The sequence below is a fragment of the Salmo trutta genome, chromosome 2 (assembly GCF_901001165.1).
Source record: "Salmo trutta chromosome 2, fSalTru1.1, whole genome shotgun sequence".
Classification (NCBI taxonomy): domain Eukaryota; kingdom Metazoa; phylum Chordata; class Actinopteri; order Salmoniformes; family Salmonidae; genus Salmo; species Salmo trutta.
In genome coordinates, this window is record NC_042958.1 from 56,252,022 (window position 1) to 56,280,010 (window position 27,989).

Here is a 27,989-nt window from a genome sequence, read left to right on the forward strand (position 1 = left end):
TGTTGCGTGTGTGTGTGTGTGTGTGTGTGTGTGTGTGTGTGTGTGTGCATGCGTGCGTGCGCATGAGTGTTTACCTTCATATAAGCAGTGCATGTCCGTGGTGCTTGTGTGTGTACACAAACTAACTTTCTAACTCTAGGATACTCAGAGCTCACACGCACCATGCTGCGACAGAAGGGTTTTGCCAGCGACAAACTAAGCCATGAGGTGAGCTAGCGAGAGTGTGTGTATTGTGCAATTGAAGAGGTCAGGTCACGCTACTCTAACTTAAGGATTTAACACACTTGATGCACTACTCCATCTGTCAATCTGTTCATTCAGTACATCAGAGGTGAAGGCAGGTTATAAATACAAGCACAAAAGCTGTGTTTCACATCCCCTCTACTCCCCACACCTCAGAGCTGTCATTATGTCTAAATGGGCTACCAGACAGGGAGAGATGGGAGGGTGGAGGCTGGAAATTGAAATTGAAACTGTCAGATAAATTGGTGTTGGGTACTTTCTGAATACGTCTTTCAAAACCAGCTCTGCCTAACAGGAAAAGGGGCACACCCTCCACCCGTACTCACCCCTCACGACCAAGTTAGTGCAAGGACAGTCTTGGGGTGGGAAAGCCATCCATTCCAAGTTAGTGCAAGGACAGTCTTGGGGTGGGAAAGCCATCCATTCCAAGTTAGTGCAAGGACAGTCTTGGGGTGGGAAAGACATCCATTCCAAGTTAGTGCAAGGACAGTCTTGGGGTGGGAAAGACATCCATTCCAAGTTAGTGCAAGGACAGTCTTGGGGTGGGAAAGACATCCATTCCAAGTTAGTGCAAGGACAGTCTTGGGGTGGGAAAGACATCCATTCCAAGTTAGTGCAAGGACAGTCTTGGGGTGGGAAAGACATCCATTCCAGGAAACTAGAAGTAACTTGTGCAACATTTAGTTTCACTAAGGTGTGAGGTAAAAATGGGTCTGTCTGTCTAAACTGATGGAGTAAGTCAGACAAGTAGCTCTCCATGAATAGAAAGTTACTCCTCACAAACACAAACAGGAAAATACCAGAAGCAGTAAATAAACTGTTGGTCATTCTGTCCAAATATGGAGAGGAGCTGAGAGGTCCTTCATTTCAATGGAAGTTGTATATTTTCCAAAGAGCATTATCCACTTCAATCATAATGGCCAACTATGCGAATGATTTGGAAAAAGGGAATAGACAGTCACTTCTTGGGGAAACCCCTAAAAGTCTACAATTTGTGCTAATACTATGTTTCATGTGATACTTGACAAAGATAGATATGGTATTAGCTATAACTTAAGATCACTTTGTCTTGGGAGCCACAGCCTTGAGCTACACTTGTACTCCAACATACCTCAGAAATATACAGTGATTTAAAACTCAAATGTGCATCACCACGATGGAAATTCTGCAGCAGTTAAAGGTCTACAGTACAAAAGGTTACTGTTGTACAGCCTTCAACCATAAGACTGACCAAAGAGTGGATTTGACACGACTGGTCACAGCGGAAATTGAAGTGCGAAGAGTGTGACGAAGGAGAAGGCTGTTTTTCCCTTCACTATCAGAGATAAATACAACATAACCTTGATCTACTACCACTCACACACACAAACGCAAGTAACCCCCCCACCTGTCTTTAAAGTAAACAAGGAGGATAACAATCACCTGGAGGGAGGGAGGGAGAGAGAAAGCGAGTGAGCGCGCAGAGAGAGAGAAAAAGAGAGAGCGCAGAGAGAGAGCGCAGAGAGAGAGAGAGCGAGAGAGAGCAGCAGAGAGATGGGCACCAACCTGTGGCTGCGGTAGACATTGAGGAGGATGATGAGGGTGCCAAGGCAGTAGCAGGCCAGATAGGGACCCCCAAACAGTCTGGTCAGACCTCTCGTACGATGCTCCCAACGCGCCACCTGCAACACAAGTTTTATTTCATAAATAAAGGGCCTTTTTGGTTATGTAATATAACTAAATATGTAAAATAACTATTTATTTCACCAAATTTCAACATTGTTATAAAAAGCATACGTTCAACCTCATAAAACATGTTTTCCCATCTCCAGAGTTTAAAAAACACTCTAGACCCAAACTGCTATAGACCTATATCTATCCTACCCTGTCTTTCTAAGGTCTTCGAAAGCCAAGTTAGCAAACAGATTACCGACCATTTTGAATCCCACCGTACCTTCTCCGCTATGCAATCTGGTTTCAGAGCTGGTCATGGGTGCACCTCAGCCACGCTCAAGGTCCTAAACGACATCATAACCGTCATCGATAAGAGACATTACTGTGCAGCCGTATTCATCGACCTGGCCAAGGCTTTCGACTCGGTCAATCACCACATTCTTATTGGCAGACTCGACAGCCTTGGTTTCTCAAATGATTGCCTCCCCTGGTTTACCAACTACTTCTCTGATAGAGTTCAGTGTGTCAAATCGGATGGCCTGTTGTCCGGACCTCTGGCAGTCTCTATGGGTGTGCCACAGGGTTCAATTCTCGGGCCGACTCTCTTCTCTGTATACATCAATGATGTTGCTCTTGCTGCTGGTGATTCTCTGATCCACCTCTACGCAGACGACACCATTCTGTATACTTCTGGCCCCTCTTTGGACACTGTGTTAACTAGCCTCCAGATGAGCTTCAATGCCATACAACTCTCCTTCCGTGGCCTCCAACTGCTCTTAAACGCAGGTAAAACTATCACTGCCCGCACCTGCTCGCCCGTCCAGCATCACTACTCTGGACGGCTCTGACTTAGAATACGTGGACAACTACAAATACCTGGGTGTCTGGTTAGACTGTAAACTCTCCTTCCAGACTCACATTAAGCATCTACAATCCAAAATTAAATCTAGAATCGGCTTCCTATATCGCAACAAAGCATCCTTCGCTCATGCTGCCAAACACACCCTCGTAAAACTGACCATCCTACCAATCCTCAACTTCGGTGATGTCATCTATAAGATAGCCTCCAACACTCTACTCAACAAACTGGATGCAGTCTATCACAGTGCCATCTGTTTTGCCACCAAAGCCCCATACACTACCCACCATTGTGACCTGTACGCTCTCATTGGTTGGCCCTCGCTTCATACTCATCGCCAAACCCACTGGCTACAGGTTATCTACAAGTCTCTGCTAGGTAAAGCCCTGCCTTATCTCAGCTCACTGGTCACCATAGCAGCACCCACTCGTAGCATGCGCTCCAGCAGGTATATCTCACTGGTCACCCCCAAAGCCAATTCCTCCGTTGGCCGCCTCTCCTTCCAGTTCTCTGCTACCAATGACTGGAACAAACTGCAAATATCTCTGAAGCTGGAGACTCATATCTCCCTCACTAGCTTTAAGCACCAGCAGTCAGAGCAGCTCACAGATCACTGCACCTGTACATAGCCCATCTGTAAACAGCCCATCTATCTACCTACCTCATCCCCATACTGTATTTATTTATTTATTTATCTTGCTCCTTTGCACCCCAGTATCTCTACTTGCACATTCATCTTCTACACATCTACCATTCCAGTGTTTAATTGCTATATTGTAATTACTTCGCCACCATGGCCTATTTATTGCCTTAACTTACCTCATTCGCACTCACTGTATATAGACTTTTTGTTTTACTGTATTATTGACTGTATGTTTTGTTTATTCCATGTGTAACTCTGTGTTGTTGTATGTGTCGAATTACTACGCTTTATCTTGGCCAGGTCGCAGTTGCAAATGAGAACTTGTTCTCAACTAGCCTACCGTCAAAAAGGTGACAATTAAAGTGACTGGGTTGACAGTAAGAGGGTTGACAATTTTTTTTAAATAAATCTGCCATGAATCCCCTTGTGACAGGAGGAATGGAAGCTTGTTGTGTACAACAGGGAGTGGCAATTGAATGCAAGCTTAAAACATGTCTAGCCCATCTATGGGCAATAGGGTTGACGTGATGCTCGACAGTCAGTTTTCCACCACAGAACATAAAATAAATAAATATCTTCAGAAAGAACTTTGTCAAAGCAAAACAATAACTCGGGCTTAACAATTAAAGTACCTTCAGAAAGTATTGATACCCCTTGATTTATTCCGCATTTTGTTGTGTTACAGCCTGAATTCAAAAAGCATCAACAAATTCTCACCCATCTGCACACAATACCCCATAATGACAAATGAAAACATGTTTAGACATTTTTGCGAAATTATTTCAAATGAAATATAGAAATAACCCATTTACGTAAGTATTCCCACCACTGAGTCAATACATGTTAGAACATATTTTAAGTATATTTAAAATTACCTAAATTGGAACAATTTTAAATACATTTAATGCATTTAATGTTAATTTTATTAGAAATATACTAAAATGGTATTTGAATCAGAATTCCTGTATTTTCTTTACAAAAAAAGTGTATTTATAATGTGTTTCATGTATACTTCTACAAATACCACTTCTACTCATTAACCACATTAGCTACTGTATTGAGCCATGTAAAGGTTACCTTGATTGACCAAGGTATCTTCTCAGCCAATGTTAACATGCTATTTACAAAGCAGTTGTGGCTGGAGCAGCAATTTACAACTAAAACTTTAGAGATCTATGCACCATTGGGATTTCACACTTTAGTTGTTCACATACATTTTTGGTAATAAATGATCATTTCAAAAAAATGTGGAATGTATATGTAATTAAAAGTACTACATTATTCAGTTCTAAAATTAACATAAAAAGATTTGAACAAGCTAAATATGAGAAACAATATCATATTATAAATCAAAACTTCAACTGCAGAAAATGATGCTGGGGAATATGCCAATGTTTGTGCACATACATTTTTTTGAGTATGCTTCAACTATATTTTGTGGACATGTAAGTTAAATATACTTTTTTGCAAGTATACTTAAGTATATTTTCTGGCAATATGAAAAAGTATACTCTTAGGAAGCATGTCCCTCAGCTGTGCAATATCATTGTCAACTTTCTCTGCACTCTTCTGAACAGGAATTCAGAAAGTACTTCAAAACTCATTGGCACTGAAACTACGGTGCCTTGCAAAAGTATTGGATTTATTCACACTTTGTTGTCCTACTGAAAGGGGAATTTGTATCCCAGTGTCTGTTGGAAAGCAGACTGAAATAGGTTTTCCTTTAGGAGTTTGCCTATTCCGTTTCTTTTTATCATAAAAAACTCCCTAGTTGCAGTCTAAGGCACTGCATCGCAGTGTTTGGGCGTTCGATCACAGGCTATGTCATTAATGGCCGTGATCGGGAGTCCCATAGGGCGGCGCACAATTGGCCCAGGGTCGTCTGGGTTAGGGGAGGGTTTGGCCGGGGGGGCATTATTTGGTTCATCCCACTCTAGCGACTCCTTGTGATGGACCGGGCGCCTGCAGGTTGACTTCAGTCATCAGTTGAATGGTGTTTCCTCCAACACATTGGTGCAGCTGGCTTCATGTTTTGGAGGACGCATGACTCGACCTTCTCTCAGCGATTAGACAAGAGTTGCAGTGATGAGACAAGAATGTAATCACAAGATTGGGAGAAAAAGGGAGTAAAAATGTGCAAACCCATAACATGGTCACCATAGCAGCACCCACCCGTAGCACACGCTCCAGCAGGTATATCTCACTGGTCACCCCCAAAGCTAATTCCTCCTTTGGCCGCCTCTCCTTCCAGTTCTCTGCTGCCAATGACTGGAATGAACTACAAAAATCTCTGAAACTGGAAACACTTATCTCCCTCACTAGCTTTAAGCACCAGCTGTCAGAGCAGCTCACAGATTACTGCACCTGTACATAGCCCGTCTATAATTTGCCCAAACAACTACCTCATCCCCTACTGTATTTATTTATTTTGCTCCTTTGCACCCCAGTATTTCTACTTTGCACATTCATCCACTGCAAATCTACCATTACAGTGTTTTACTTGCTATATTGTATTTACTTTGCCACCATGGCCAAATGTATTGCCTTTACCTCCCTTATCTCACCTCATTTGCTCACATTGTATATAGACTTATTTTTGTACTGTATTATTGACTGTATGTTTGTTTTACTCCATGTGTAACTGTGTTGTTGTATGTGTCGAACTGCTTTGCTTTATTTTGGCCAGGTCGCAGTTGTAAATTAGAACTTGTTATCAACTGGCCTACCTGGTTAAATAAAGGTGAAATAAAATAAATAAATAAAGGTATATTAACGTTTCATTTTTCATTCATCTTTAAACAATGTTATAATTTTCTTTCACTTTGACATTACAGAGTATTTGCACCTTGTGTCTGGAACTCTATCGGAGGGATGCGACACCATACTTCCACGAGAAATTCCATCATGTGGTGTTCGGTCTCAGGCACCGCTCCAGAATATCCCATAAGTGATCAAATGGGTTTACATCCTCATCAACCATTCAGTGACCACTCGTGCCCTGTGGATAGGGGCATTGCCATCCTATGGGGGCATAGCCATGGTATCCAAAATAATGCCCTGCCCAGCAATTTTATACATGACCCTAAGCATAATGGGATGTTAATTGCTTAATTAACTCAGGAACCACATATGTATGGAAGTACCTGCGTTTAATTCCTTCTGTATCCCTCAATTACTAAGTGTTTCCATTATTTTGGCAGTTAACTGTACCTTATATGCTTTATGACAGAAGGTACTATAAATACACAGGTAGATCCAAGCATTACCACACTGTGTGGACGCATTCTGTGACAGCACCATTCACAGATTCAATCAAGGCTTAGGTAACAGTCTGGACAGGCCACTCCATCCAGTTACTTACCACGGGTGCATTTGTGACAACAAGGTCCTGGCTCGCCTCTGATATGATGCATTAGGAGCTCTTAAATGTGTTTGTGTGGGCTCTATTACAGAGGTACTGAGTGTCTTAGTGGGTGCAGGCTCAGTCCCCCGGGGCCCGGTACTCTGTCAGGGCCCTAGAACCAGCCTAATCACCACATGAGATTCATGCCCCGTATTAATGCACGGCCGCGCTCCGTCCCTGTCCCCAGCCCAGGGAAACAGAGGGAACAGAACATGCCCTAATCACATGCATAACAGGCTACATATTATAACTCCTCCTCCCCTCCTACAGCTATGCTATTTACTGTTTAACCATTTCAGTAATACACACGTGATTCAAATTAGTGCATCTGTCTTAGAAATAGGATCTAATCGAAGATCTATCTCATCCGATCACACAGACTAGTTACTCTAGATGCACAGTTGATATAACTAAACAACCAAAAGACAAAACCATTATTACTGTTATGTCTGTCTAAAAAGCAATACTAATACCTTCTCCCCTGTCAAGGTGAACCTCATCTATAGCACACCGTGGCCTTTGTTCCACTAGACATTTATATTTCAGTCATTTAGCAGACACTCTTATCCAGAGCAACTTACAGGAACAACTAAGGTTAATCGCCGTGATCAAGGGCACAGACAGATTTTTCACCTAGTCAGTTCAGGGATTCGAACTAGAGACCTTTCAGTCACTGGCCCAACACCCTTAACCACTAGGCTACCTATGCTACAGTGCACAGCCCTGACTAGTCAAAGCCTTGGGGAAAATAATACATGTAGGCTGCAGAGATAAGCCCGAGTTTAGAATTGCAGACAAAATGGTATGAAACACACATACAGAGAAAGAGAGACAGAGCGAGAGGTGACCTTAGCCCCCGATGAGACAGAAGGGCTGAATCCTATACTGAAATTCAACCCTACAAAACCAGCAGCAATGGTTTCCATGCAAACCGTTGTTTGTGCTCCTACAGTCTGACTCCACTGGCTATCGTGAGGACGAATCAGCTATGGAGACAAACATTGCATAATTGGAGCAGGAGATCGAGACTATGAAATCGGTAATCCATCCATAATCATTTTAAATCAAGAGTGAAATCATGAATCTAAAGCACTTTAATTCAAAATATACACTACCGGTCAAAAGTATAGACACACCTACTCATTCCAGGGTATATCTTTATTTGTACTATTTTCTACATTGTAGAATATAGTGAAGATATCAAAACTATGAAATAACATACGGAATCATGTAATAGTAACCAAAAAAGTGTTAAAGTCCAAATATATTTTATATTTGAGATTCTACAAATAGCCACCCTTTGCCTTGATGACAGCTTTGCACACTCTTGGCATTCTCTCAACCATCTTCATGAGGTAGTCACCTGGAATGCATTTCAATTAACAGGTGTGCCTTGTTAAAAGTTCATTTTTGGAATTTCTTTCATTCTTAATGCATTTGAGCCAATCAGTTGTGTTGTGACATGGTAGGGGTGGTATACAGAAGATAGCCCTATTTGGAAAACGTCCATATTATGGCAAAAACAGCTCAACTAAGCAAAGAGAAAATGACAGTCCATGATTACTTTAAGACATGAAGGTCAATCAAACACAGGAACATTAAGGTTTCTTCAAGTGCAGTCGCAAAAACTATCAAGTGCTATGATGGAACTGGCTCTCATGAGGACCGCCACAGGAAAGGAAGACCCCGAGTTACCTCTGCTGCAGAGGATAAGTTCATTAGTTACCAGCCTCAGAAATTGCAGCCCAAATAAATGCTTCAGAGTTCAAGTAACAGACATCTTAACATCAACTGTTCAGAGGAGACTGTGTGAATCAGTCCTTCATGGTCGAATTGCTGCAAAGAAACCAATACTAAAGGACACCAATAAGAAGAGACTTGCTTGGGCCAAGAAACACGAGCAATGGACATTAGACCGGTGGAGATGTGCCATTTGGTCAGGAGTCCAAATTTGAGATTTTTGTTTCCAACTGCCGTGTCTTTGTGAGACGCGGTGTGGGTGAGCGGATGATCTCTGCGTTTGTATTTCCCACCGTAAAGCATGGAGGAGGAGGTGTGATAGTGTGGGGGTGCTTTGCTGGTGACACTGTCTGTGATTTATTTAGAATTCAAAGCACACTTAACCAGCATGGAAACCACAGATTTCTGCAGTGATACGCCATACCATCTGGTTTAGGCTTAGTGTGACTATCATTTGTTTTTCAACAGGACAATGACCCAACACACCTCCAGGCTGTGGAAGGGCTATTTGACCAAGAAGGAGAGTGATGGAGTGCTGCATCAGATGACCTGGCCTCCACAATCCCCCAACCTCAACCAAATTGAGATGGTTTGGGATATGTTGGACCGCAGAATGGTCCAAGGACAAGCAGCCAACAAGTGCTCAGCATATGTGGGAACTCCTTCAAGACTGTTGGAAAAGCATTCCAGGTGAAGCTGGTTTTTCATTTCACCTTTAATTAACCAGGTAGGCCAGTTGAGAACAAGTTCTCATTTACAACTGCAACCTGGCCGAGATGAAGCAAAGCAGTGAGACAAAAACAGAGACACAGAGTTGCACATGGTATAAACAAACGTACAGTCAATAACACAATAGAAAAATCTGTATACAGTGTGTGCAAATTAAGTAAGGAGGTAAGGCAATAAATAGGCCAAAAGTGGCGAAGTAATTACATTTAGCAATTTACACTGGAGTGATATATGTGCAGATGAGAATGTGCAAGTAGAAATACTGGTGTGCAAAAGAGCAGAAAAACAAAAACAAATATGGGGATGAGGTAGGTAGTTGGTTGGATGGGCTATTTACAGATGGGCTGTGTACAGCCAACTTCAGCGATTTTTGCAATTCGTTCATTGGCAGCAGAGCCAAAGGAGGTGTTGGCTTTGCGGATGACCAGTGAAATATACCTGCCTGAGCGCGTGCTACGGTTGGGTATTGCTATGGTGATTAGTGAGCTGAGATAAGGCGGAGCTATACCTAGCAAAGACTTACAGATGACCTGGAGCCAGTGGGTTTGGCGACGAATATGTAGCGAGGACCAGCCAACGAGAGCATACAGGTCGCAGTGGTGGGTAGTATATGGGGCTATAGTGACAAAATGGATGGCACTGTGATAGACTGCATCCAATTTGCTGAGTAGAGTTGGAGGCTATTTTGTAAATGACATCGCCGAAGTCAAGGATCAGTAGGATAGTCAGTTTTACGAGGGTATGTTTGGCAGCATGAGTTAAGGAGGCTTTGTTGCGAAATAGGAAGCTGAATCTAGATTTAACTTTGGATTGGAGATGCTTAATGTGAGTCTGGAAGGAGAGTTTACAGTCTAGCCAGACACCTAGGTATTTATAGTTGTCCACATAGTCCACACAAGTCAGAACCGTCCAGAGTAGTGATGCTAGTCGGGCGGGCGGGTGCGGGCAGCGATCGGTTGAAGAGCTTGCATTTCGTTTTACTAGCATTTAACCCTTTCATGCGCAGGTTCCAAGTATCTCAAACGGTGGCCCCAGCGTGAGTTTTTTTATGCACGTGATGTTAGAACGTTCTATCCATTCCAGAATGTGATTGTTACGCAACAGTACATTTAATCCGCGCTGCCTTCAAACCAAGGCACGCAGCCTGTTTTTATTTATAGGCTGTTTCAACTTCAATTTCAAATGATTTTCAAACAAGTTTTTATTTTCTAAGAACAGTTGGAATTGAGATGTGTTCCTCCTCCTCATTCATTCACAGAAAAATTGTCTTTTTACTTTTGCGGACAATTCATTTTTGGGACATTTCTGACCCGGACAAAATTCCCCTACACACTTCCCAATTGTTTGCATGCATTCCGATTATTGCATAGATTGTAATGGGCACATATGTGTGTAAAATACTTTTTGTAGGTTGTACTGATTATGATAAGCTAAGCTAATTCCAGCTGTGTGTAGCCACGTTTGTTGACATACAATGCATTCTGGTTTTCACGTAATCGTCTGTTGGACCAAATATATTATAACAAAATGAGGTGAGTAAGGGTTCTTCCGGAAATGAATGGTGGGATGTCGACAATAGTTTCCGGTTTGGATGATTGTGTTGGCTGTAGATACTTTTGTGAATGTCTGAAAATTGCATCCAAAAATAAACAGCTTACATTCTGGACATAACGTTGTAAGGACTGTGTTTGTGCAAAATGTTTCTGAAGAAAGTGCAGCCAGCTCAAATGCTGATTGTTGCATCATTCGAAACTGTCTGTTCTAAATAAGCGTTCTAAAAAAGCGTTCTAATCACACCGGTTTGATCGTACGCTACAGGGACCACTGTAAAATGACCACACCCGTGTGTTGGTACGTGTGAAAAGGTTAAGAGCAGTTGGAGGCCACGGAAGGAGTGTTGTATGGCGTTGAAGCTTGTTTGGAGGTTTGTTAACAGTGTCCAAAGAAGGGCCAGATGTATACAGAATGGTGTCGTATGCGTAGAGGTGGATCAAAGAATCACCCGCAGCAAGAGCGACATCATTGATACATACAGAGAAAAGTGTCGGCCCGAGAATTGAACTCTGTGGCACCCCCATACAGACTGCCAGAGGTCTGGACAACAGGCCCTCCGATTTGACACTGAACTCTGTCAGAGAAGTAGTTAGTGAACAAGGCAAGGAAGTCATTAGAGAAACCAAGGCTGTTGAGTCTGCCGATAAGAATACGGTGATTGACAGAGTCGAAAGCCTTGGCCAGGTCGATGAAGACGGCTGCACAGTACTGTCTTTTATCAATGGCGGTTATGATATCGTTTAGGACCTTGAGCGTGGCTGAGGTGCACCCGTGACCAGCTCGGAAACCAGATTGCATAACGGAGAAGGTACTGTGGGATTCGAAATGGTCGGTGATCTGTTTGTTCACTTGGCTTTCAAAGACCTTAGAAAGGCAGGGTAGGATAGATATAGGTCTGTAGCAGTTTGGGTCTAGAGTGTCTCCCCCTTTGAAGAGGGGGATGACCGTGGCAGTATTCCAATCTTTAGGAATCTCAGACGATACGAGAGGTTGAACAGACTAGAAGAAGAAGCGGGGGGGGGGGGGGGGTTGGACCAGTTGCTGAGGGGGGTGCAGAGCTGTTGGCCGGGGATGGGCTAGCCAGGTGGAAAGCATGGCCAGCCATAGAGAAATGCTTATTGAAATTCAAGATTATTGTGGATTTATCAGTGGTGACAGTGTTTCCTAGTCTCAGTGCAGTGGGCAGCTGGGAGGAGGTACTCTTATTCTCCATGGACTTTACAGTGTCCCAAAACGTTTTGGAATGAGTGCTGCAGGACGCAAATTTCTGTTTGAAAAAGCTAGCATTTGCTTTCCTAACTGACTGTGTGTATTGCTTCCTGATTTCCCTGAAAATGTGCATATCGCGGGGACTATTCGATGCTAGTTCAGTACGGCACAGGGTGTTTTTGTGCTGGTCAAGGGCAGTCAAGTCTGGAGTGAACCAAGGGCTATATCTGTTCTTAGTTCTACATTTTTTGAAAGGGGCATGCTTATTTAAGATGGTGAGGAAGGCACTTTTGAAGAACAACCAGGCATCCTCTACTGACGGGATGAGGTCAATATCCTTCTAGGATACCCGGGCCAGGTCGATTAGAAAGGCCTGCTCGCAGAAGTGTTTTAGGGAGCGTTTGACAGTGATGAGGGGTGGTCGTTTGACCGCGGACCCATAACGGGCGCAGGAAATTAGGCAGTGATCGCTGAGATTGGTTAGAGGGCAAGTTGGTCAGGATGATATCTATGAGGGTGCTCATGTTTACAGATTGGGGTTGTACCTGGTAGGTTATTTGATAATTTGTGTGAGATTGAGGGCATCTAGCTTAGATTGTAGGGCGGCCGGGGTGTTAAGCATATCCCAATGTAGGTCACCTAGCAGTACGAACTCTGACGATAGATGGGGGGCAATCAATTCAAATATGGTGTCCAGAGCACAGCTGGCAGCAGAGGGGGGTCTATAACAAGCAGCAACAGTGAGGGACTTATTTCTGGAGAGATGGATCTTTTAAAGTAGAAGCTCAAACTGTTTGGGCATAGACCTGGATAGTATGACAGAACTCTGCAGGCTCTCTTTACAGTAGATTGCAATTCCTCCCCCTTTAGCAGTTCTGTCTTGACGGAAAATGTAATTGGGGATGGAAATTTCAGAATTTTTGGTGGCCTTCCTAAGCGAGGATTCAGACACGGCTAGGACATCAGGGTGGATGGAGTGTGCTAAAGCAGTGAATAAAGGAAACTCGGGGAGGAGGCTTCTGATGTTAACATGCATGAACCCAAGGCTTTTACGGTTGCAGAAGTCAGCAAATGAGAGCGCCTGGGGACGCACAGGGCCTGGGTTAACACTTCTTAGGGCTAGGGTCCTTTTTTTCAGAAATTCCGCCTGACTGACATGCCCAAAGTAAACAGCCTGTTAGTCAGGCCCAGAAGCCAGGATATGCATATAATTAGTATCATTAGATAGAAAACACTTTGAAGTTTGTAGAAATTTTAAAATAAGGTATGAGACTAAAACACAATTGATATGGTAGCCGAAAAGCCAAAGAAAAACCAACCAGAAATATATATTTTTTGAGGTCCCATGCTCTTTCAATGGAAAGCTATGGGTCCTATGTAATTCCAGTTCCCAGATTGCAATTCCTATGGCTTCCAGGAGATGTCCAAAGTCTTTGTTCAAGGATTCAGGCTTGTTTCTTCCAAAACGAAGAAGAATTTAGAGTTTTGGTACCGGGAGTCACAGTTGGAAATCAGTCTGAGCACGCGAGGAAGAGGACGTGCACTTGCAAATTTTACTTTTCTATTGAACATACTTCTTTCCGTATTAAATATTATAGTTTATTTAGATTTTAGGGTACCTGAAGATTTAATAGAAACGTAGTTTGACTTGTTTTAACAAAGTTTAGCGGTAGCTTTTTGGATTCCTTTGTCTGCCTGTTGAACGAGTGGATTACTGAAATCGATGGCGCCAACTAAACAGACCTTTTGGGATATAAAGAAGGATTTTATCTAACAAAACAACCATGCATGTTGTAGCTGGGACCCTTGGTTTTGCAAACAGAGTAAGATTTTAAAAAATTAAGTTATTATTTAATCGCTATTTGTGATTTTATGAAGCCTGTGCTGGTTGAAAAATATGTTGACGTGAGGCGCTGTCCTCAAACAATCGCATGATATGCTTTTGCCCGAAAGTCTATTGTAAATTGGACAATGCAGTTAGATTAACAATAATTTAAGATTTTAACCGATATAAGATACTTGTATGTTCAGAAATGTTTAATATTACAATTATTTATTTGAATTGCGCACCCTCCAATTTCACCGGATGTTGTCGACAGGTGTCCCGCTGACGGGACGCCTAGCCCTAAGAATTAACCTCTACATCACCAGAGGAACAGAGGAGGAGTAGGATGGGGGTACGGCTAAAGGCTATAAGAACTGGTCGTCTAGTGCTTTGGGAACAGAGAATAAAAGGAGCAGATTTCTGGGCTTGGTAGAATAGATTCAGGGCATAGTGTACAGACAAGGGTATGGTAGGGTGCGAGTACAGTGGGGGGTAAACCTATGCATTGAGTAACGATGAGAGAGGTTGCATCTTTGGAGGCGTTAAGGTAGGTGCGGTTTCCGAGTGTGGGGGGTGGGACAAGGGGGCTATCTGAGGCATGTTGAGCAGAACTCGTGGCTCCACAGTAAAATAAAACAATGAGAGCTGCCCTAAACAACAGTATACAAGACATATTGACATTAGAGAGAGGCATAAAGTAATCACAGGTGTTGATTGGGAGAGCTAAGACCACGGGTGAGACAACAACGGGTAAACAGCAGGTAAACACCTAAGACAACAACGGTTAAATGGCGATAAATGGGCAGAGAGGGTCAGTTAGCTACACACAGGGCCTGAGTTTGAGGCTGGGGCCGACAGATAAACAAAACGAAGTACCGTGTTAATGAACAGTCCAGCAGGCATCAGCTGTGTAGTTGAGTGATCATAGAGTCCAATGAGCAGCAATAGATGAAACAGGGAGCCGTTTGGTAGTCGATTACTACGCTAGGTGAGCGAGAGGCAGTATTCAGGAAGCTAGCGGGCCGGGGATAGCAGATGGATCTTCACCACATCCACAACGCAGAGGCCGGTTGAGAGCACATTGGCCGAATTACGTCAGCAGATCAGCAGACCAGTCGTGATGGATCGGCGGGGCTCCGTGTCGACAAAGGGTCCAGGCCAAATTGGCAAGAAAGGCATTGTAGTTAGTGTACTTTGTTTGCTAGCCGGGAAATGGGCCTAGCTCGAGGCTAACTGGTGCATGCTTCTGGACAAGGGCGTTAGCCACAATAGCCACTCGGTAGCAGCTAGCTAGCTGCGAAGATCCGGTGTAACGGTCCAGAGCTTGCGGCAGGAATCCGGTGATGTAGTGGAAAAAAGAAGCAGTCCGATATGCTTAGGGCTGATATCGCGCTGTGCAGACTGGCAGGTATTATCCGGGCTACAGCGTCTGGTGTCCGTGCTAAAAGGTAAAGACCGCTAGCAGTGGCTAACAATGACTAAATAGCTAGTAGCTAATTAGCTGGCTAGCTTCTGAAGGAGGTTCCAGTTATTAGGTAACAAAATATCAGATCCGTACCACATTGGGCGAGGCGGGTTGCAGGAAGGTATATTTAATTCGAAAATGGAAAAAAAGAGAGATTGAAATATAATGAAATGTATATAAAAAAACGGAAAAGACAATATTTACATGGGACAAAAATGTCTTACTGCTGCGCCATCTTGATTGAGAGAATGCAAAGAGAGTGCAAAGCTGTCATCAAAGAAAAGGGTGACTATTTGAAGAATCGAAAATCTATTGTGATTTGTTTAACACTTTTTTTGATACTACATGATTCCATGTGTTGTTTCATAGTTTAGATGTCTTCACTATTATTCTACAATGTAGAAAATAGCACAAATAAAGAAAAACCCTTGAATAAAGTGTTTTGAAACTTTTAACCGGTAGTGTAAGTAATGCTGATTCTCACGATCTCCAAACACTTATTGAATCAATGAACAGCTGGGATGGGCATTGAGGCTACCATATGGAATCTGGTCTTTAACATTGGCTTGTTGATCCAGGTGAATTCCTAATTCATCAGAAACCCTGAAAAACCAGTCTAGCTCTAAACCCACTGCAACTGGTTGTAGGACATAGGAATGTTAAGTAAAATGCATACAGTGGTTTGTCCTTTGCGGCGTACCTCGGCACAGCTTACATGGTACCACAGAATTCTGTGGCACGTTATTTAAGTTTGAACCACTGGTACTATTAAATGTTAGTTAGTGCTAGTTTGAACCCCAGAGGGCATCTTTGAAAAGAATTTGATAGCCTTCAACAGTGGCTGTACTAGAGAATGCAGGTACGCGGGAGACCGGGGTTCAATTCCCCAACAGGGAGGAAGGAGTAGGCTGTCCTTGTAAATAAGAACTTGTTCTTAACTGACTTGCCTAGTTAAATAAAGGTTACACTAAGAGCACAACATTTCTACAACCTAACTTTGTAATTCTAGTCTAACCAATACCCAAAAGGTGATTCAGTGGAAATAAAATTCTCATTGATTTATCAAGACCAGTCCCCATGCTTGTCTCAGAGCAGCACGAAACGGTGCTAAAATAGTTGTAGGCTATTGCTTCTATTACTCAACACTAGTGAGACTCATGTCGCCTATGGTAGGCCTACAGTATAACAAAAAATTGATTCTCCGCCAATAATTACATATAGAGGATATGTCTGTAGTTCAGTGACATTTATTCCCATAGTAATTCATTATGGATCCATAACTAAATAAACGTCGGCATTTTGAAAGAGTATTTTTTCTTATTATTTTATTAACGAAAGCATAAAGATGCCATTATTAGTTACATTGTTTTAGTTTGAACGTGCAGACTGCAGACCGGCACTAAGAACAGAACAGCGGGAACGTTTCCTTAGTCACCATTATTATTAGTGCAACGCCCCTTAACCTGTTGGGGCTAGGGGGCAGTATTTGCACGGCCGGATAAAAAACGTACACGATTTAAACTGGTTACTACTCTTGCCCAGAAACGAGAATATGCGTATAATTAGTAGATTTGGATAGAAAACACTAAAAGTTTATAAAACTGTTTGAATGTCACGAAATGCGCTCACGCGTCACCCTTCGGATAGTGACCTGAACGCACAAACAAAATGGAGCTATTTGAATATAACTATGGATTATTTGGAACCAAAACAGCATTTGTTGTTGAAGTAGAAGTCCTAGGAGTGCATTCTGACGAAGAACAGCAAAGGTAATCAAATTATTCTAATAGTAATTCTGAGTTTAGTGAGCCCCAAACATGGTGGGTGTCAAAATAGCTAGCCGTGATGGCCGAGCTATGTACTCAGAATATTGCAAAATGTGCTTTCGCCGAAAAGCTATTTTAAAATCTGACACCGCGATTGCATAAAGGAGTTCTGTATCTATCTTAAAATAATTGTTTTGTTTTTTGTGAACGTTTATCATGAATAATTTAGTAAATTCACCGGAAGTTTTCAGTGGGAATGCTAGTTCTGAACATCACATGCTAATGTAAAAAGCTGGTTTTTGATATAAATATGAACTTGATTGAACAAAACATGCATGTATTGTATAACATAATGTCCTAGGAGTGTCATATGATGAAGATCATCAAAGGTTAGTGCTGCATTTAGCTGTGGTTTTGGTTTTTGTGACATATATGCTTGCTTGGAAAATGGCTGTGTGATTATTTTTGGCAGGGTACTCTCCTGACATAATCTAATGTTTTGCTTTTGCTGTAAAGCCTTTTTGAAATCGGACAATGTGGTTAGATTAACGAGAGTCTTGTCTTTAAAATGGTGTAAAATAGTCATATGTTTGAGAAATTAAAGTTATAGCATTTTTGAGGTATTTGTATTTCGCGCCACGCGATTCCACTGGCTGTTGACTAGGGTGGGACGCTCGCCCAGGGAGGTTAAAGTGTTGCCAGTGTGGCGGGGTGGGGGTGCACCTTCCCAATGGGCTAGGTCGGTCTTCTGTGCGTGGCTCTGCGGCCCATCCTGTGCCCCCTGCCCTCGTGCCTTGAACACTTTCAGTGGATACAGCTGGAGAACTGCAAGGCAATCCCATTGTGCACCACTCAGGAGCCATGACCAATACACAGTATTAGTCGGAAGTTTACACACACCTTCCCAAATACATTTAAACTCAGTTTTTCACAATTCCTGACATTTAATCCTAGTAAAGATTTCCTGTCTTAGTTAGGATCACCACTTCATTTTAAGAATGTGAAAAGTCACAATAATAGCAGAGAGAATGATTTATTTCAGCTTTTATTTCTTTCATCACATTCCCAGTGGGTCAGAAGTTAACATTACACTCAATTATTATTTGGTAGCGTTGCCTTTAAATTGTTTAACTTGGGTCAAACGTTTCGTGTAGCCTTCCACAAGCTTCCCACAATAAGTTGGGTGAATTTTCGCTCATTCCTCCTGGCAGAACTGGTGTAACTGAGTTAGGTTTGTAGGCCTCCTTGCTCGCACATGCTTTTCAGTTCTACCCACAAATGTTCTGTAGGATTGAGATCAGAGCTTTATGATGGCCACTCCAATACCTTGACTTTGTTGTCCCTAAGCCATTTTGCCACAACTTTGGAAGTATGCTTGGGGTCATTGTCCATTTGGAAGACCCATTTGCCACCAAGCTTTAACTTCCAAACTGATGTCTTGAGATGTTGCTTTAATATATCCACATAATTTTCCATCCACATGATGCCATCTATTTTGTGAAGTTCACCAGTCCCTCCTGCAGCAAAGCACCCCCACATCATGATACTGCCACCCCCGTGCTTCACGGTTGGGATGGTGTTCTTCGGCTTGCAAGCCGCCCCTTTCTCCTCCAAACATAACGATGGTCATTATGGCCAAACAGTTCTATTTTTGTTTCATCAGCCCAGAGGACATTTCTCCAAAAAGTACTATCTTTGTCCCCATGTGCAGTTGCAAACCGTAGGTTCCCACGGGGGACCAGTACGGGGGGAAAAAATGAAATGCATGCATTCACTACTGTAAGTCGCTCTGGATAAGAGCGTCTGCTAAATGACTAAAATGTAAATGTAAAATGTAGACTGGCTTTTTGATGGCGGTTTTGGAGCAGTGGCTTCTTCCTTGCTGAGTGGCCTTTCAAGTTATGTCGATATAGGACTCGGGTCCTTTGCTGTTGTTCTGGGATTGATTTGCACTTTTCGAACCAAAGTACGTTCATCTCTAGGAGACAGAACGCGTCTCCTTCCCGAGCGGTATGACAGCTGAATGGTCCCATGGTGTTTATACGTGCGTAGTATGGTTTGTACATATGAACATGGTACCGTCAGGCGTTTGGAAATTGCTCCCAAGGATGAACCAGACATGTGGAGGTCTACAATTGTTTTTCTGAGGTCTTGGCTGATTTCTTTTGATTTTCCCATGATGTCAAGCAAAGAGGCACTGAGTTTGAAGGTAGACCTTGAAATACATCCACAGGTACACCTCCAATTGACTCAAGTTAGCCTATCAGAAGCTTCTAAAGCCATGACATCATTTTGGGGAATTTTCCAAGCTGTTTAAAGGCACAGTCAACTTAGTGTATGTAAACTTCTGACCCACTGGAATTGTGATACAGTGAATTATAAGTGAAATAATCTGTCTGTAAACAATTGTTGGAAAAATGACTTGTGTCATGCACAAAGTAGATGTCCTAACCGACTAATGACTCCAACCTAAGTATATGTAAACTTCTGACTTCAACTGTATATTGTCCTGCTAATAACAGGGTTAATAATATATCTGTTAGAATATCCAACGGGTTGTTACATAACTCTACATTAAATCAGAATAATCGCTTTGTTTAAAAAAAAAAAACATTTTGGAGATTATGTAGTTTTCAAGAGACGTAAAATTACCGAGAAAAAAGCCATTCTTGAACATTGGGTGAGACATTGTGTTACGGATACAGGTAGTGTGTATCCTGTATGTGTATTTCTTTTCTCTCCTTCTCCCCTCACAGGTGACAATCATCATTCCCCAATCAGTCATCAATCAGTCGCTAATCAGAAGACACCTGCACCTTTTCATTTACCCTATCACAGCCCCTTTCCCTTGATTTAAAAACCCAGTCAGTTGTTTTCCCCCAATCTCTTTGTGTTCAATCTCCCTCTCTGTTGATCAAGCTCTGTGTTCAATCGCTGTGTCCATATCTCTCTCTCTTTGAATACAGATCTCTTTTTTGTTTTGCAACTACATATCACATTTGTCCGGTTATCCTGTGAGTATTGTTTTGTTGTTTGATGGTGGGAAAAGGGGGTACCAAGACAAGTCGTCCATGGGTATACACTACCCGTAGGTAAACCTTGTCTAAGTACACTAGTTAGAACTGGGTGGACCACCCTCTGTATTTTATTGATTAGTGAGCTGTTGTTGAAACAGGTAGACTAGCTTAGGGGTGTTTTTGGAATTATTGTTTCTTTCCTTAGGTCCAGCTCAGCCCCTTTTCTCACACCCCTTTACCGTGTGTTTAAAAATAAACATTTAGTGTTTGACGGTAACTTTCAGTTTTCTGTAGTTTTTGGTTCTCACTGTTCCTTTTCACTATTATACTTTGCATAAGTTATGTTACGGGTCTCATTTCCATCCCCCCCTAGACTGCAGGGCCAAAGGGATTCGTAACACATTGTTACTCATTTGTAAATAAAGCCAGTTTGTTATTTAGAATGATTTATTTCTGTTTTTAGAGGGAGAGAAACCAAAAACCTACAATCTCATGGGTCACCCAGTCGAGGCCTTCACAGGTATTGATCCAGCATCTGTAGCAACACAGCTTGCACTGCTATGCAGTGTCTTAGACCGTTGCGCCACTCAGGCGCTGTATAAAGTGACCGGTCGGAAGTGGCCTACAGTAAGAGCAGAATAATCCTAACAAAATAATAACCTTAGTGTAACAACAGTTTTAGTAAGTAATACTGAAGTCGTGCACAATTATCAGTTTCTATGTAGGTTTATGCCGCCCATTCATTGTCAGTTAGAGACACAGTAGGAACCAAAAGCATAATCAGTGCTCTAACTCCCCCTTGCGCTGGTCTGGAGCAATGAAGTGGTGTCGCAGGGTATCGTACTAAACCACAATTTACCTCTAAGTCTCGCAGCATAGTCGCAACATTTTTAGTGGAGCAACCACTGTAGGTGATGGACAGACGTCTTTGATTAAGCTTGAAATGTCGGTCATGGAGGAATTAATATGGGTTAACAGAAAACAAAGTTGGGTTAAGGTAAGCTTAATTCTGATTTCTGTCAGAAACTTGATAGGCAAGTAGCTTGATCATCAGTTAGAAACATGGAGATCTACCGCTTTCATCCAGCTCAATGACCTTAACTCCCAAGGACACAGAGGGAGAGGTTGAGGACATGGTCTCCAAAATCCCAGACCTATGTCTACGGCACTAGGTCTGGGGATCCTGTGAGATTTTCTTGGCCATTTCGAAATGTGAGGAAAAACAAGCTCTCCAGACAACTTAATGCAGACGCTAGATAGCTAGGATAATTTTCGCCACAACCAGTCAGTGGTGTATGCAAACGAAATACACTCACTGAAAATACCCTCTGCGAGCTCCAGCTAGCTACTAATTGTGTCCGGTGGGGATGTTCACACCTGGGCAAATAGGGATAAAGCTCTGGAGTCCTTCAGGGTTAGGATGGTGTGTGTGTGTGGGTATTTTCTGCACAGAAAAGTATTGGGCAGACCGCGTAAGTCCCAACAGTGAAAAACAAAAACATATTTATTACTTTAATGAATTCGGGATGGAGAAAATGCTTAAGTGTAATCTTAAACAACTTAAACCAGATTTAAAGTATGTCGACGAGATAATGGACCTATATATGTTTCTATAATACATATTTGAGAACTAACAAATCACTAAAATAGAAGCTAGACAAACTACTTCAGGAGTATTGATTTTGTGGTAATGTTTGCCATGGCAAATGCATAGAATGGCAGGAAATTAGCTAATAAAAAACCCAGCTACATTTATCTCAGCTCCATGGTAAAATGTGTAGAATTGCAGGAAATTAGCTAATAAAAAACCCAGCTACATTTATCTCAGCTCCATGGTAAAATGTGTAGAATGGCAGGAAATTAGCTAATAAAAAACCCAGCTACATTTATCTCAGCTCCATGGTAAAATGTGTAGAATGGCAGGAAATTAGCTAATAAAAAACCCAGCTACATTTATCTCAGCTCCATGGTAAAATGTGTAGAATGGCAGGAAATTAGCTAATAAAAAACCCAGCTACATTTATCTCAGCTCCATGGTAAAATGTGTAGAGTTGCAGGAAATTAGCTTAAACAGCAAAAGTTCTAAGCTCCATATTTTTTTTTATTATTGCAGGAAATTGGCTGTAAAACACAAGATTAGGGCCTCAATGTCCTTGCCCGGGACTGAATTCGGCCACGCCAACAGGCTGACCACGCTCATTTCCACGACGCCGCCACGCCCACCACTTAAGCCCCTTTTTGAGCCAGGAAAAAAACCTGTGGGTGCATGCATGGCTGGGTTCGGAGGTAGCTGCAAAAAAATGTACACACGCAAGCTCCATAGCTGTCATATCCAAAGGAATGCTAAAAATCCAAGCGAATAAATTAGGCAAAATATAACTAAGTTTAAAATATAAGATCATGGTGGCCCAATTATATACAAAGGGCTGTATGGTGCAGCAGCTCATAAGAATATAATTTTGTGATTGCATTTTTGGACTTCAATTAATGGTATATTAAATGGTATTGATTATTGCAGAATATAACTTAGAAATGCCTTGTGAGCTTAGATCAATTGTTGTATCCTATAAGAACCCAAAATATAAGCTTGTTTTACCCCATGTAAATAATTAAAATCTAATACACTATAGTCTCAATACATGGTTAAAACTATGATTTTGATCTCATGGATAGTCAGTCCTTGCATTCATAGCGCTGTCTGAATTTGAGTGATTCCATTTCTCCAGCCCCATCCCTCAGCTATATACCAAAACACTAACGGGGTGGTCACAATCTTATTTGAACTGCAGATTGCTCCATTAAATTCAACAATAATCTCAACGTCCCTGGTCCACTTGACAGTCTGAAGTAGTTACAAAGTAACCTTGGCAATAATAACATTAATAGATTTACGTCAGCAGCCAATGGAAAGACATGGAGTAGCTACCATCTAAGATGAAGAGTTGCTCAATGTTGCTTTAGTGAAAATTCTGAATTCAAACTATTAATTCAGACGAGCACAGGTGGAACCTTAAATACCAGACTATTACACGTGAGGCTTCAAGCAGAATCCACATGTTTCTCTTCACTTTGTTTCACATTTTTTGCTTCCCTCTCACGATGTGCTCCCTCGCCCTTCTCCCGCCTCCATTTCACTTCTTTCCATTGAAATGAAAAGTAATCTTACTTCCTTTCTATTCCCCCCTGTAAAACATATATTTTTCTCTATTCATTTTTTACCAGCCCAAATGTTCAGTACATCTCCCTGCTAGCCTTTTATTATATTGTGCTTCTCCTCTCATCCCTTCACCCCGCGCCCCTCTTTTCTTATCCTTTGTCAGCTAGTTCTGCTAAGCTCCTTTCATTCTTGCTGACTCATGGTCTGGCTGATTGTTCTGGGCTGTGGCTCATCAGACCAACTCGGGCACTCAATAAGACATCCGAGGGGTGAAAAGGGGTCCTTAGGCCCTGCTGGCTAATTGGCTGGCTGGCACCCATTCTACTGTACATCAGTTGCATTTTCCACCTCTAGGCCTGAGAGGCTGCTTTTAAAATGGGCACAGGAGTGAGGCACCTGCGGTGGTAGTGAGTGTGTAAGGTGGATGGGAGAAAGGTTTGACTGCAGTTTTTCGCAAACATTTCTTTCAACACCGATTGATAACTCCAATGCTACCACCGCCACCTTACATCGAGCCTCCTCGTTCACCTCAGAGAATGAGCGAAAAAGGTCATGTCAAAAACTCCACAAGGGTCTGTATGCTATTGTGTTAGTGAGGTGTTGTACGCTGTGTGGGTGATTATGTTAGTGAGGTGTTGGGCATTGTGTGGGTGAAAAGGCATGCTGTACCCGAGTGTATGTTGCCTTTTAAGCATCTACTGTTTAAATGAAGAGGGTCTTTTAGGGTGATGTAATGTTTACATATTTTGCATTACTCATCTCATACGTACAGTTGAAGTCAGAAGTTTACATACACCATAGCCAAATACATTTAAACTCAGTTTCACAATTCCTGACATTTAATCCTAGTAAAAAGGACCTGTCTTAGGTCAGTTAGGATCACCACTTTACTTTAAGAATGTGAAATGTCAGAACAAGTGATTTATTTCAGCTTGTATTTCTTTCATCACATTTCCAGTAGGTCAGACGTTTACATACACCCATTTGGTAGCATTGTCTTTAAATTGTTTAACTTGGGTCAAACGTTTCAGGCAGCCTTCCACACGCTTCCCATAATAAGTTGGGTGAATTTTTGCCCATTCCTCCTGAAAGAGCTGGTGTAACTGAGTCAGGTTTGTAGGCCTCCTTGCTTGCACACGCTTTTTCAGTTCCAACAAATTTTCTATGGGATTGAGGTCAGGGCTTTATGATGGCCACTCCAATACCTTGACTTTGTTGTCCCTAAGCCATTTTGCCACAACTTTGGAAGTATGTTTGGGGTCGTTGTCCATTTGGAAGACCCATTTGTGGCCAAGCTTTAACTTCCTGACTGATGTCTTGAGATGTTGCTTCAATAGATCAACATAAGTTCCCTGCCTCATGATGCCATCTATTTTGTGAAGTGCACCAGTCCTTCCTGCAGTAAAGCACTCCCACAACATGATGCTGCCACCCCCGTGCTTCACGGTTAGGATGGTGTTCTTCAGCTTGAAAGCCTCCTCTTTCCTCCAAACATAATGATGGTCATTATGGCCAAACAGTTCTATTTTTGTTTCATCAGACCAGAGGACATTTCTCCAAAAAGTACGATCTTTGTTCCCATGTGCATTTGCAAACCGTAGTCTGGCTTTTATATGGCGGTTTTGGAGCAGTGGCTTCTTCCTTGCTGAGCGGCCTTTCAGGTTATGTCGATATAGGACTCGTTTTACAGTGGATATAGATACTTTTGTACCCGTTTCCTCAGCATCTTCACAACGTCCTTTGCTGTTGTTCTGGGATTGATTTGCACTTTTCGCACCAAAGTACGTTCATCTCTAGGAGACAGAACGCGTCTCCTTCCTGAGCGGAATGATGGCTGATGATGAATGATCGGTAGGATGGTCAGTTTTACGAGGGTATGTTTGGCAGCATGAGTGAAGGATGCTTTGTTGCGAAATAGAAAGCCGATTCTAGATTTAATTTTGGATTGGAGATGCTTAATATGAGTCTGGAAGGAGAGTTCAGTCTAACCAGACACCCAGGTATTTGAAGTTGTCCACATATTGTAAGTCAGAACCGTCTAGAGTAGTGATGCTGGATGGGCGGGCAGGTGCGGGCAGCGATCGGTTGAAGAGCATGCATTTAGTTTTTCTTGCATTTAAGAGCAGTTGGAGGCCACGGAAGGAGAGTTGTACGGCACAGACGCTCGTCTGGAGGTTAGTTAACACAGTGTCCAAAGAAGGGCCAGAGGTATACAGAATGGTGTCGTCTGCGTAGAGGTGGATCAGAGAATCACCAGCAGCTAGAGCAACATCATTGATGTATACAGAGAAGAGAGTCGGCCCGAGAATTGAACCCTGTGGCACCCCCATAGAGACTGCCAGAGGTCCGGACAACAGGCCCTCCGATTTGACACACTGAACTCTGTCTGAGAAGTAGTTGGTGAACCAGGCGAGGCAATCATTTTGAGAAACCAAGGATGTTGAGACTGCCAATAAGAATGTTGTTGTTACGGTGGGATTCGAAATGGTCGGTAATCTGTTTAACTTGGCTTTTGAAGGCCTTAGAAAGGCAGGGTAGGATAGATATGTCTGTAGCGCCTCCCCCTTTGAAGAGGGGGATGACCGCGGCAGCTTTCCAATCTATGGGAATCTCACACGATACGAAATAGAGGTTGTGAGAGTGTAATCAGTGAAAGTATTGAGTAATCTGGTTGACGTTAGCGCCAGCAGCTAGCCATAGAGTCAGAGAGATAAGAAGGAAGAAGAGGGACAGGCTGACCCTGCCATTACCTCAATGTCAACATGGCTGACTGAGCCCGCTGCAGAGGAACGTAAGCTAATTCTACAGTAACGGGTAGGGCGGGCACACAGTACTGTCCAGACCTTGAGGCTGGGCTGCTGCACAACTCAAATCTCATGAACCACAGACCTGCTAACTATCATTTCTCCCCTGCAATGATCAATTATGGTCACAGTGATTGCCTTGAGTGTACACACCTAGTTACTCAGGTCATTTTCAAATCCCTGATTTAAAAGAACAAAAACCAGAAGTAACTGGAAGCAGCCATTGAGGACCAGCGCTGAAATATCTCACTGAGCTCAATTCCCATCTCTGCACAGCTAGAACACAAACTTGTCTCAAGTCTATGGGTGCAACCCATGTCTGGGGCACAAAGAAATATTGGATGCAGCTATGGTGGTACTAGCTAACTCATGTCTGACTGCAACAGTGTACTAACTGTGAAACGCTTTCGACACCTTGTAGAGTCCACGCCCTGACGAATTGAGGCGGTTCTGGGGGTAGGTGTTCCTAATATTTTGTGCACTCAGCAAATGATATACACTAAGGCAACAGCCAAAGGGTATTCAAACAAACCCTATACAGGTGTCTCATCCTCCTTGTACATTCACAATTTTGTGCTCAGAATATTTTACTTTCAATTGAAGGCCAGTGGACATTTATAGGCTAAAGAAAAGTTGGGTAAGATGTTTGTGAAAAGAAGCTCTACCCTTTTATCTGAAAATATATAAAATATCTATTGAATAGCCTCTGTCTGAGTTTATTTTCCCCTTTCCCGCAGCCCCACTTGAATGCTTTTAGGTTATTCTCAAAGAGAGAGAGGACGTGCTGTAACGATTCAATAGAATTCTATACTGTTCTCCCACAGTCAGAACATCTCAAGTTGGTTTATATTTCTCTGCCTCCGTCTCCCTTAGTCTGTATTTATATGGTGAGAGTTTCACTGACTTCGTTTCTTGTGTTAAGATTTTCTGAACAACAGATATGAATGACTGGCAAAAAAGATCTGAGTGACCCACAAAAAAAAGACCTGAAGAACTGGCTGCAAACTTCAGAGACCACCAGGGCTTGGTGCTGCTAGCCCAAAACGCTCTACTCTAGTATTAGAAGAATACCATTAGTTGCTACAAAACAAATTCCGACAAACTATGACCGCTTTCATGACATTTAGTGTGCCAAGTGTTATTGTTATCAACCAGTTGACGGGGGAAATTACTCAAAGTCAATATTGTTTTGGTGTTTCAATATTACATCTGAGTCTAAAAGATAAAAGCGTTATATAACCAGCTGATAATGCATGTTAAGGGCGTGCATTTACATAACCAGCCCAGATAAACGTGTCATGTTGTCCTCATAACTGCAAAACCTGGGGCAGATCCTCGGTCTCTGCAAATGTGTTGAAAGCAAATGTGTTGAAGGCCCTTAAAAACAGATTACTTCTTTCAGCATGTTATCCAATAGACAACTATCAATTTGTTCATTGAATTAACTTCCAACACTGATTGCTTTGATATGTAAACTGAGGAACTGTAAAAGAAATGGGTTGGGGAAAAAGAGAGGGAGAAGAACAGAGCGAAGAGGAGGGGATGGGCAGGAAAAACAGGCGAGTAACAGAGAGAAGTTGGGAGAGGCTTTTAACTATATGGTATACAGCTATGGACAGAATCAGTGTTGAAGTACTAGAGAGCAGTCTCCAGACTACATATTGAGTGTCTCGGTCTTGTGTCGGATACCTTTGACTCGGTCTCGATAGTGAAGACTCGTAATTTCTTTGTCAGAATTATCAGCTTTCATTCAGTCAGAGCATAAAACCGCTTCGCCAGGCCAAATATATACACTCCTTTCTTGAAACAATATCTTAACAGACTGTATATCTATTATAGACATGTTTGCACAGTGGCGAACCTATAGGCCTTCAGTGTGTGACAGGTTCGTGATGCTGAAAGGACAGCAAGCGTAATACTAG

At 42.4% G+C, this 27,989-nt stretch overlaps 1 protein-coding gene across 3 annotated transcripts in view; it reads right to left on the bottom strand.

The window, feature by feature from the left end:
* Positions 1–27,989, bottom strand: part of pemt (phosphatidylethanolamine N-methyltransferase) — a 97,248-nt gene that overhangs the window by 54,847 nt on the left and 14,412 nt on the right. For all 3 annotated transcript variants that reach the window (XM_029706363.1, XM_029706355.1, XM_029706374.1), the window contains exon 3: positions 1,789–1,904. In XM_029706363.1, coding sequence (XP_029562223.1) covers positions 1,789–1,904 — 116 coding nt within the window. The remainder of the gene's footprint in view (positions 1–1,788; positions 1,905–27,989) is intronic.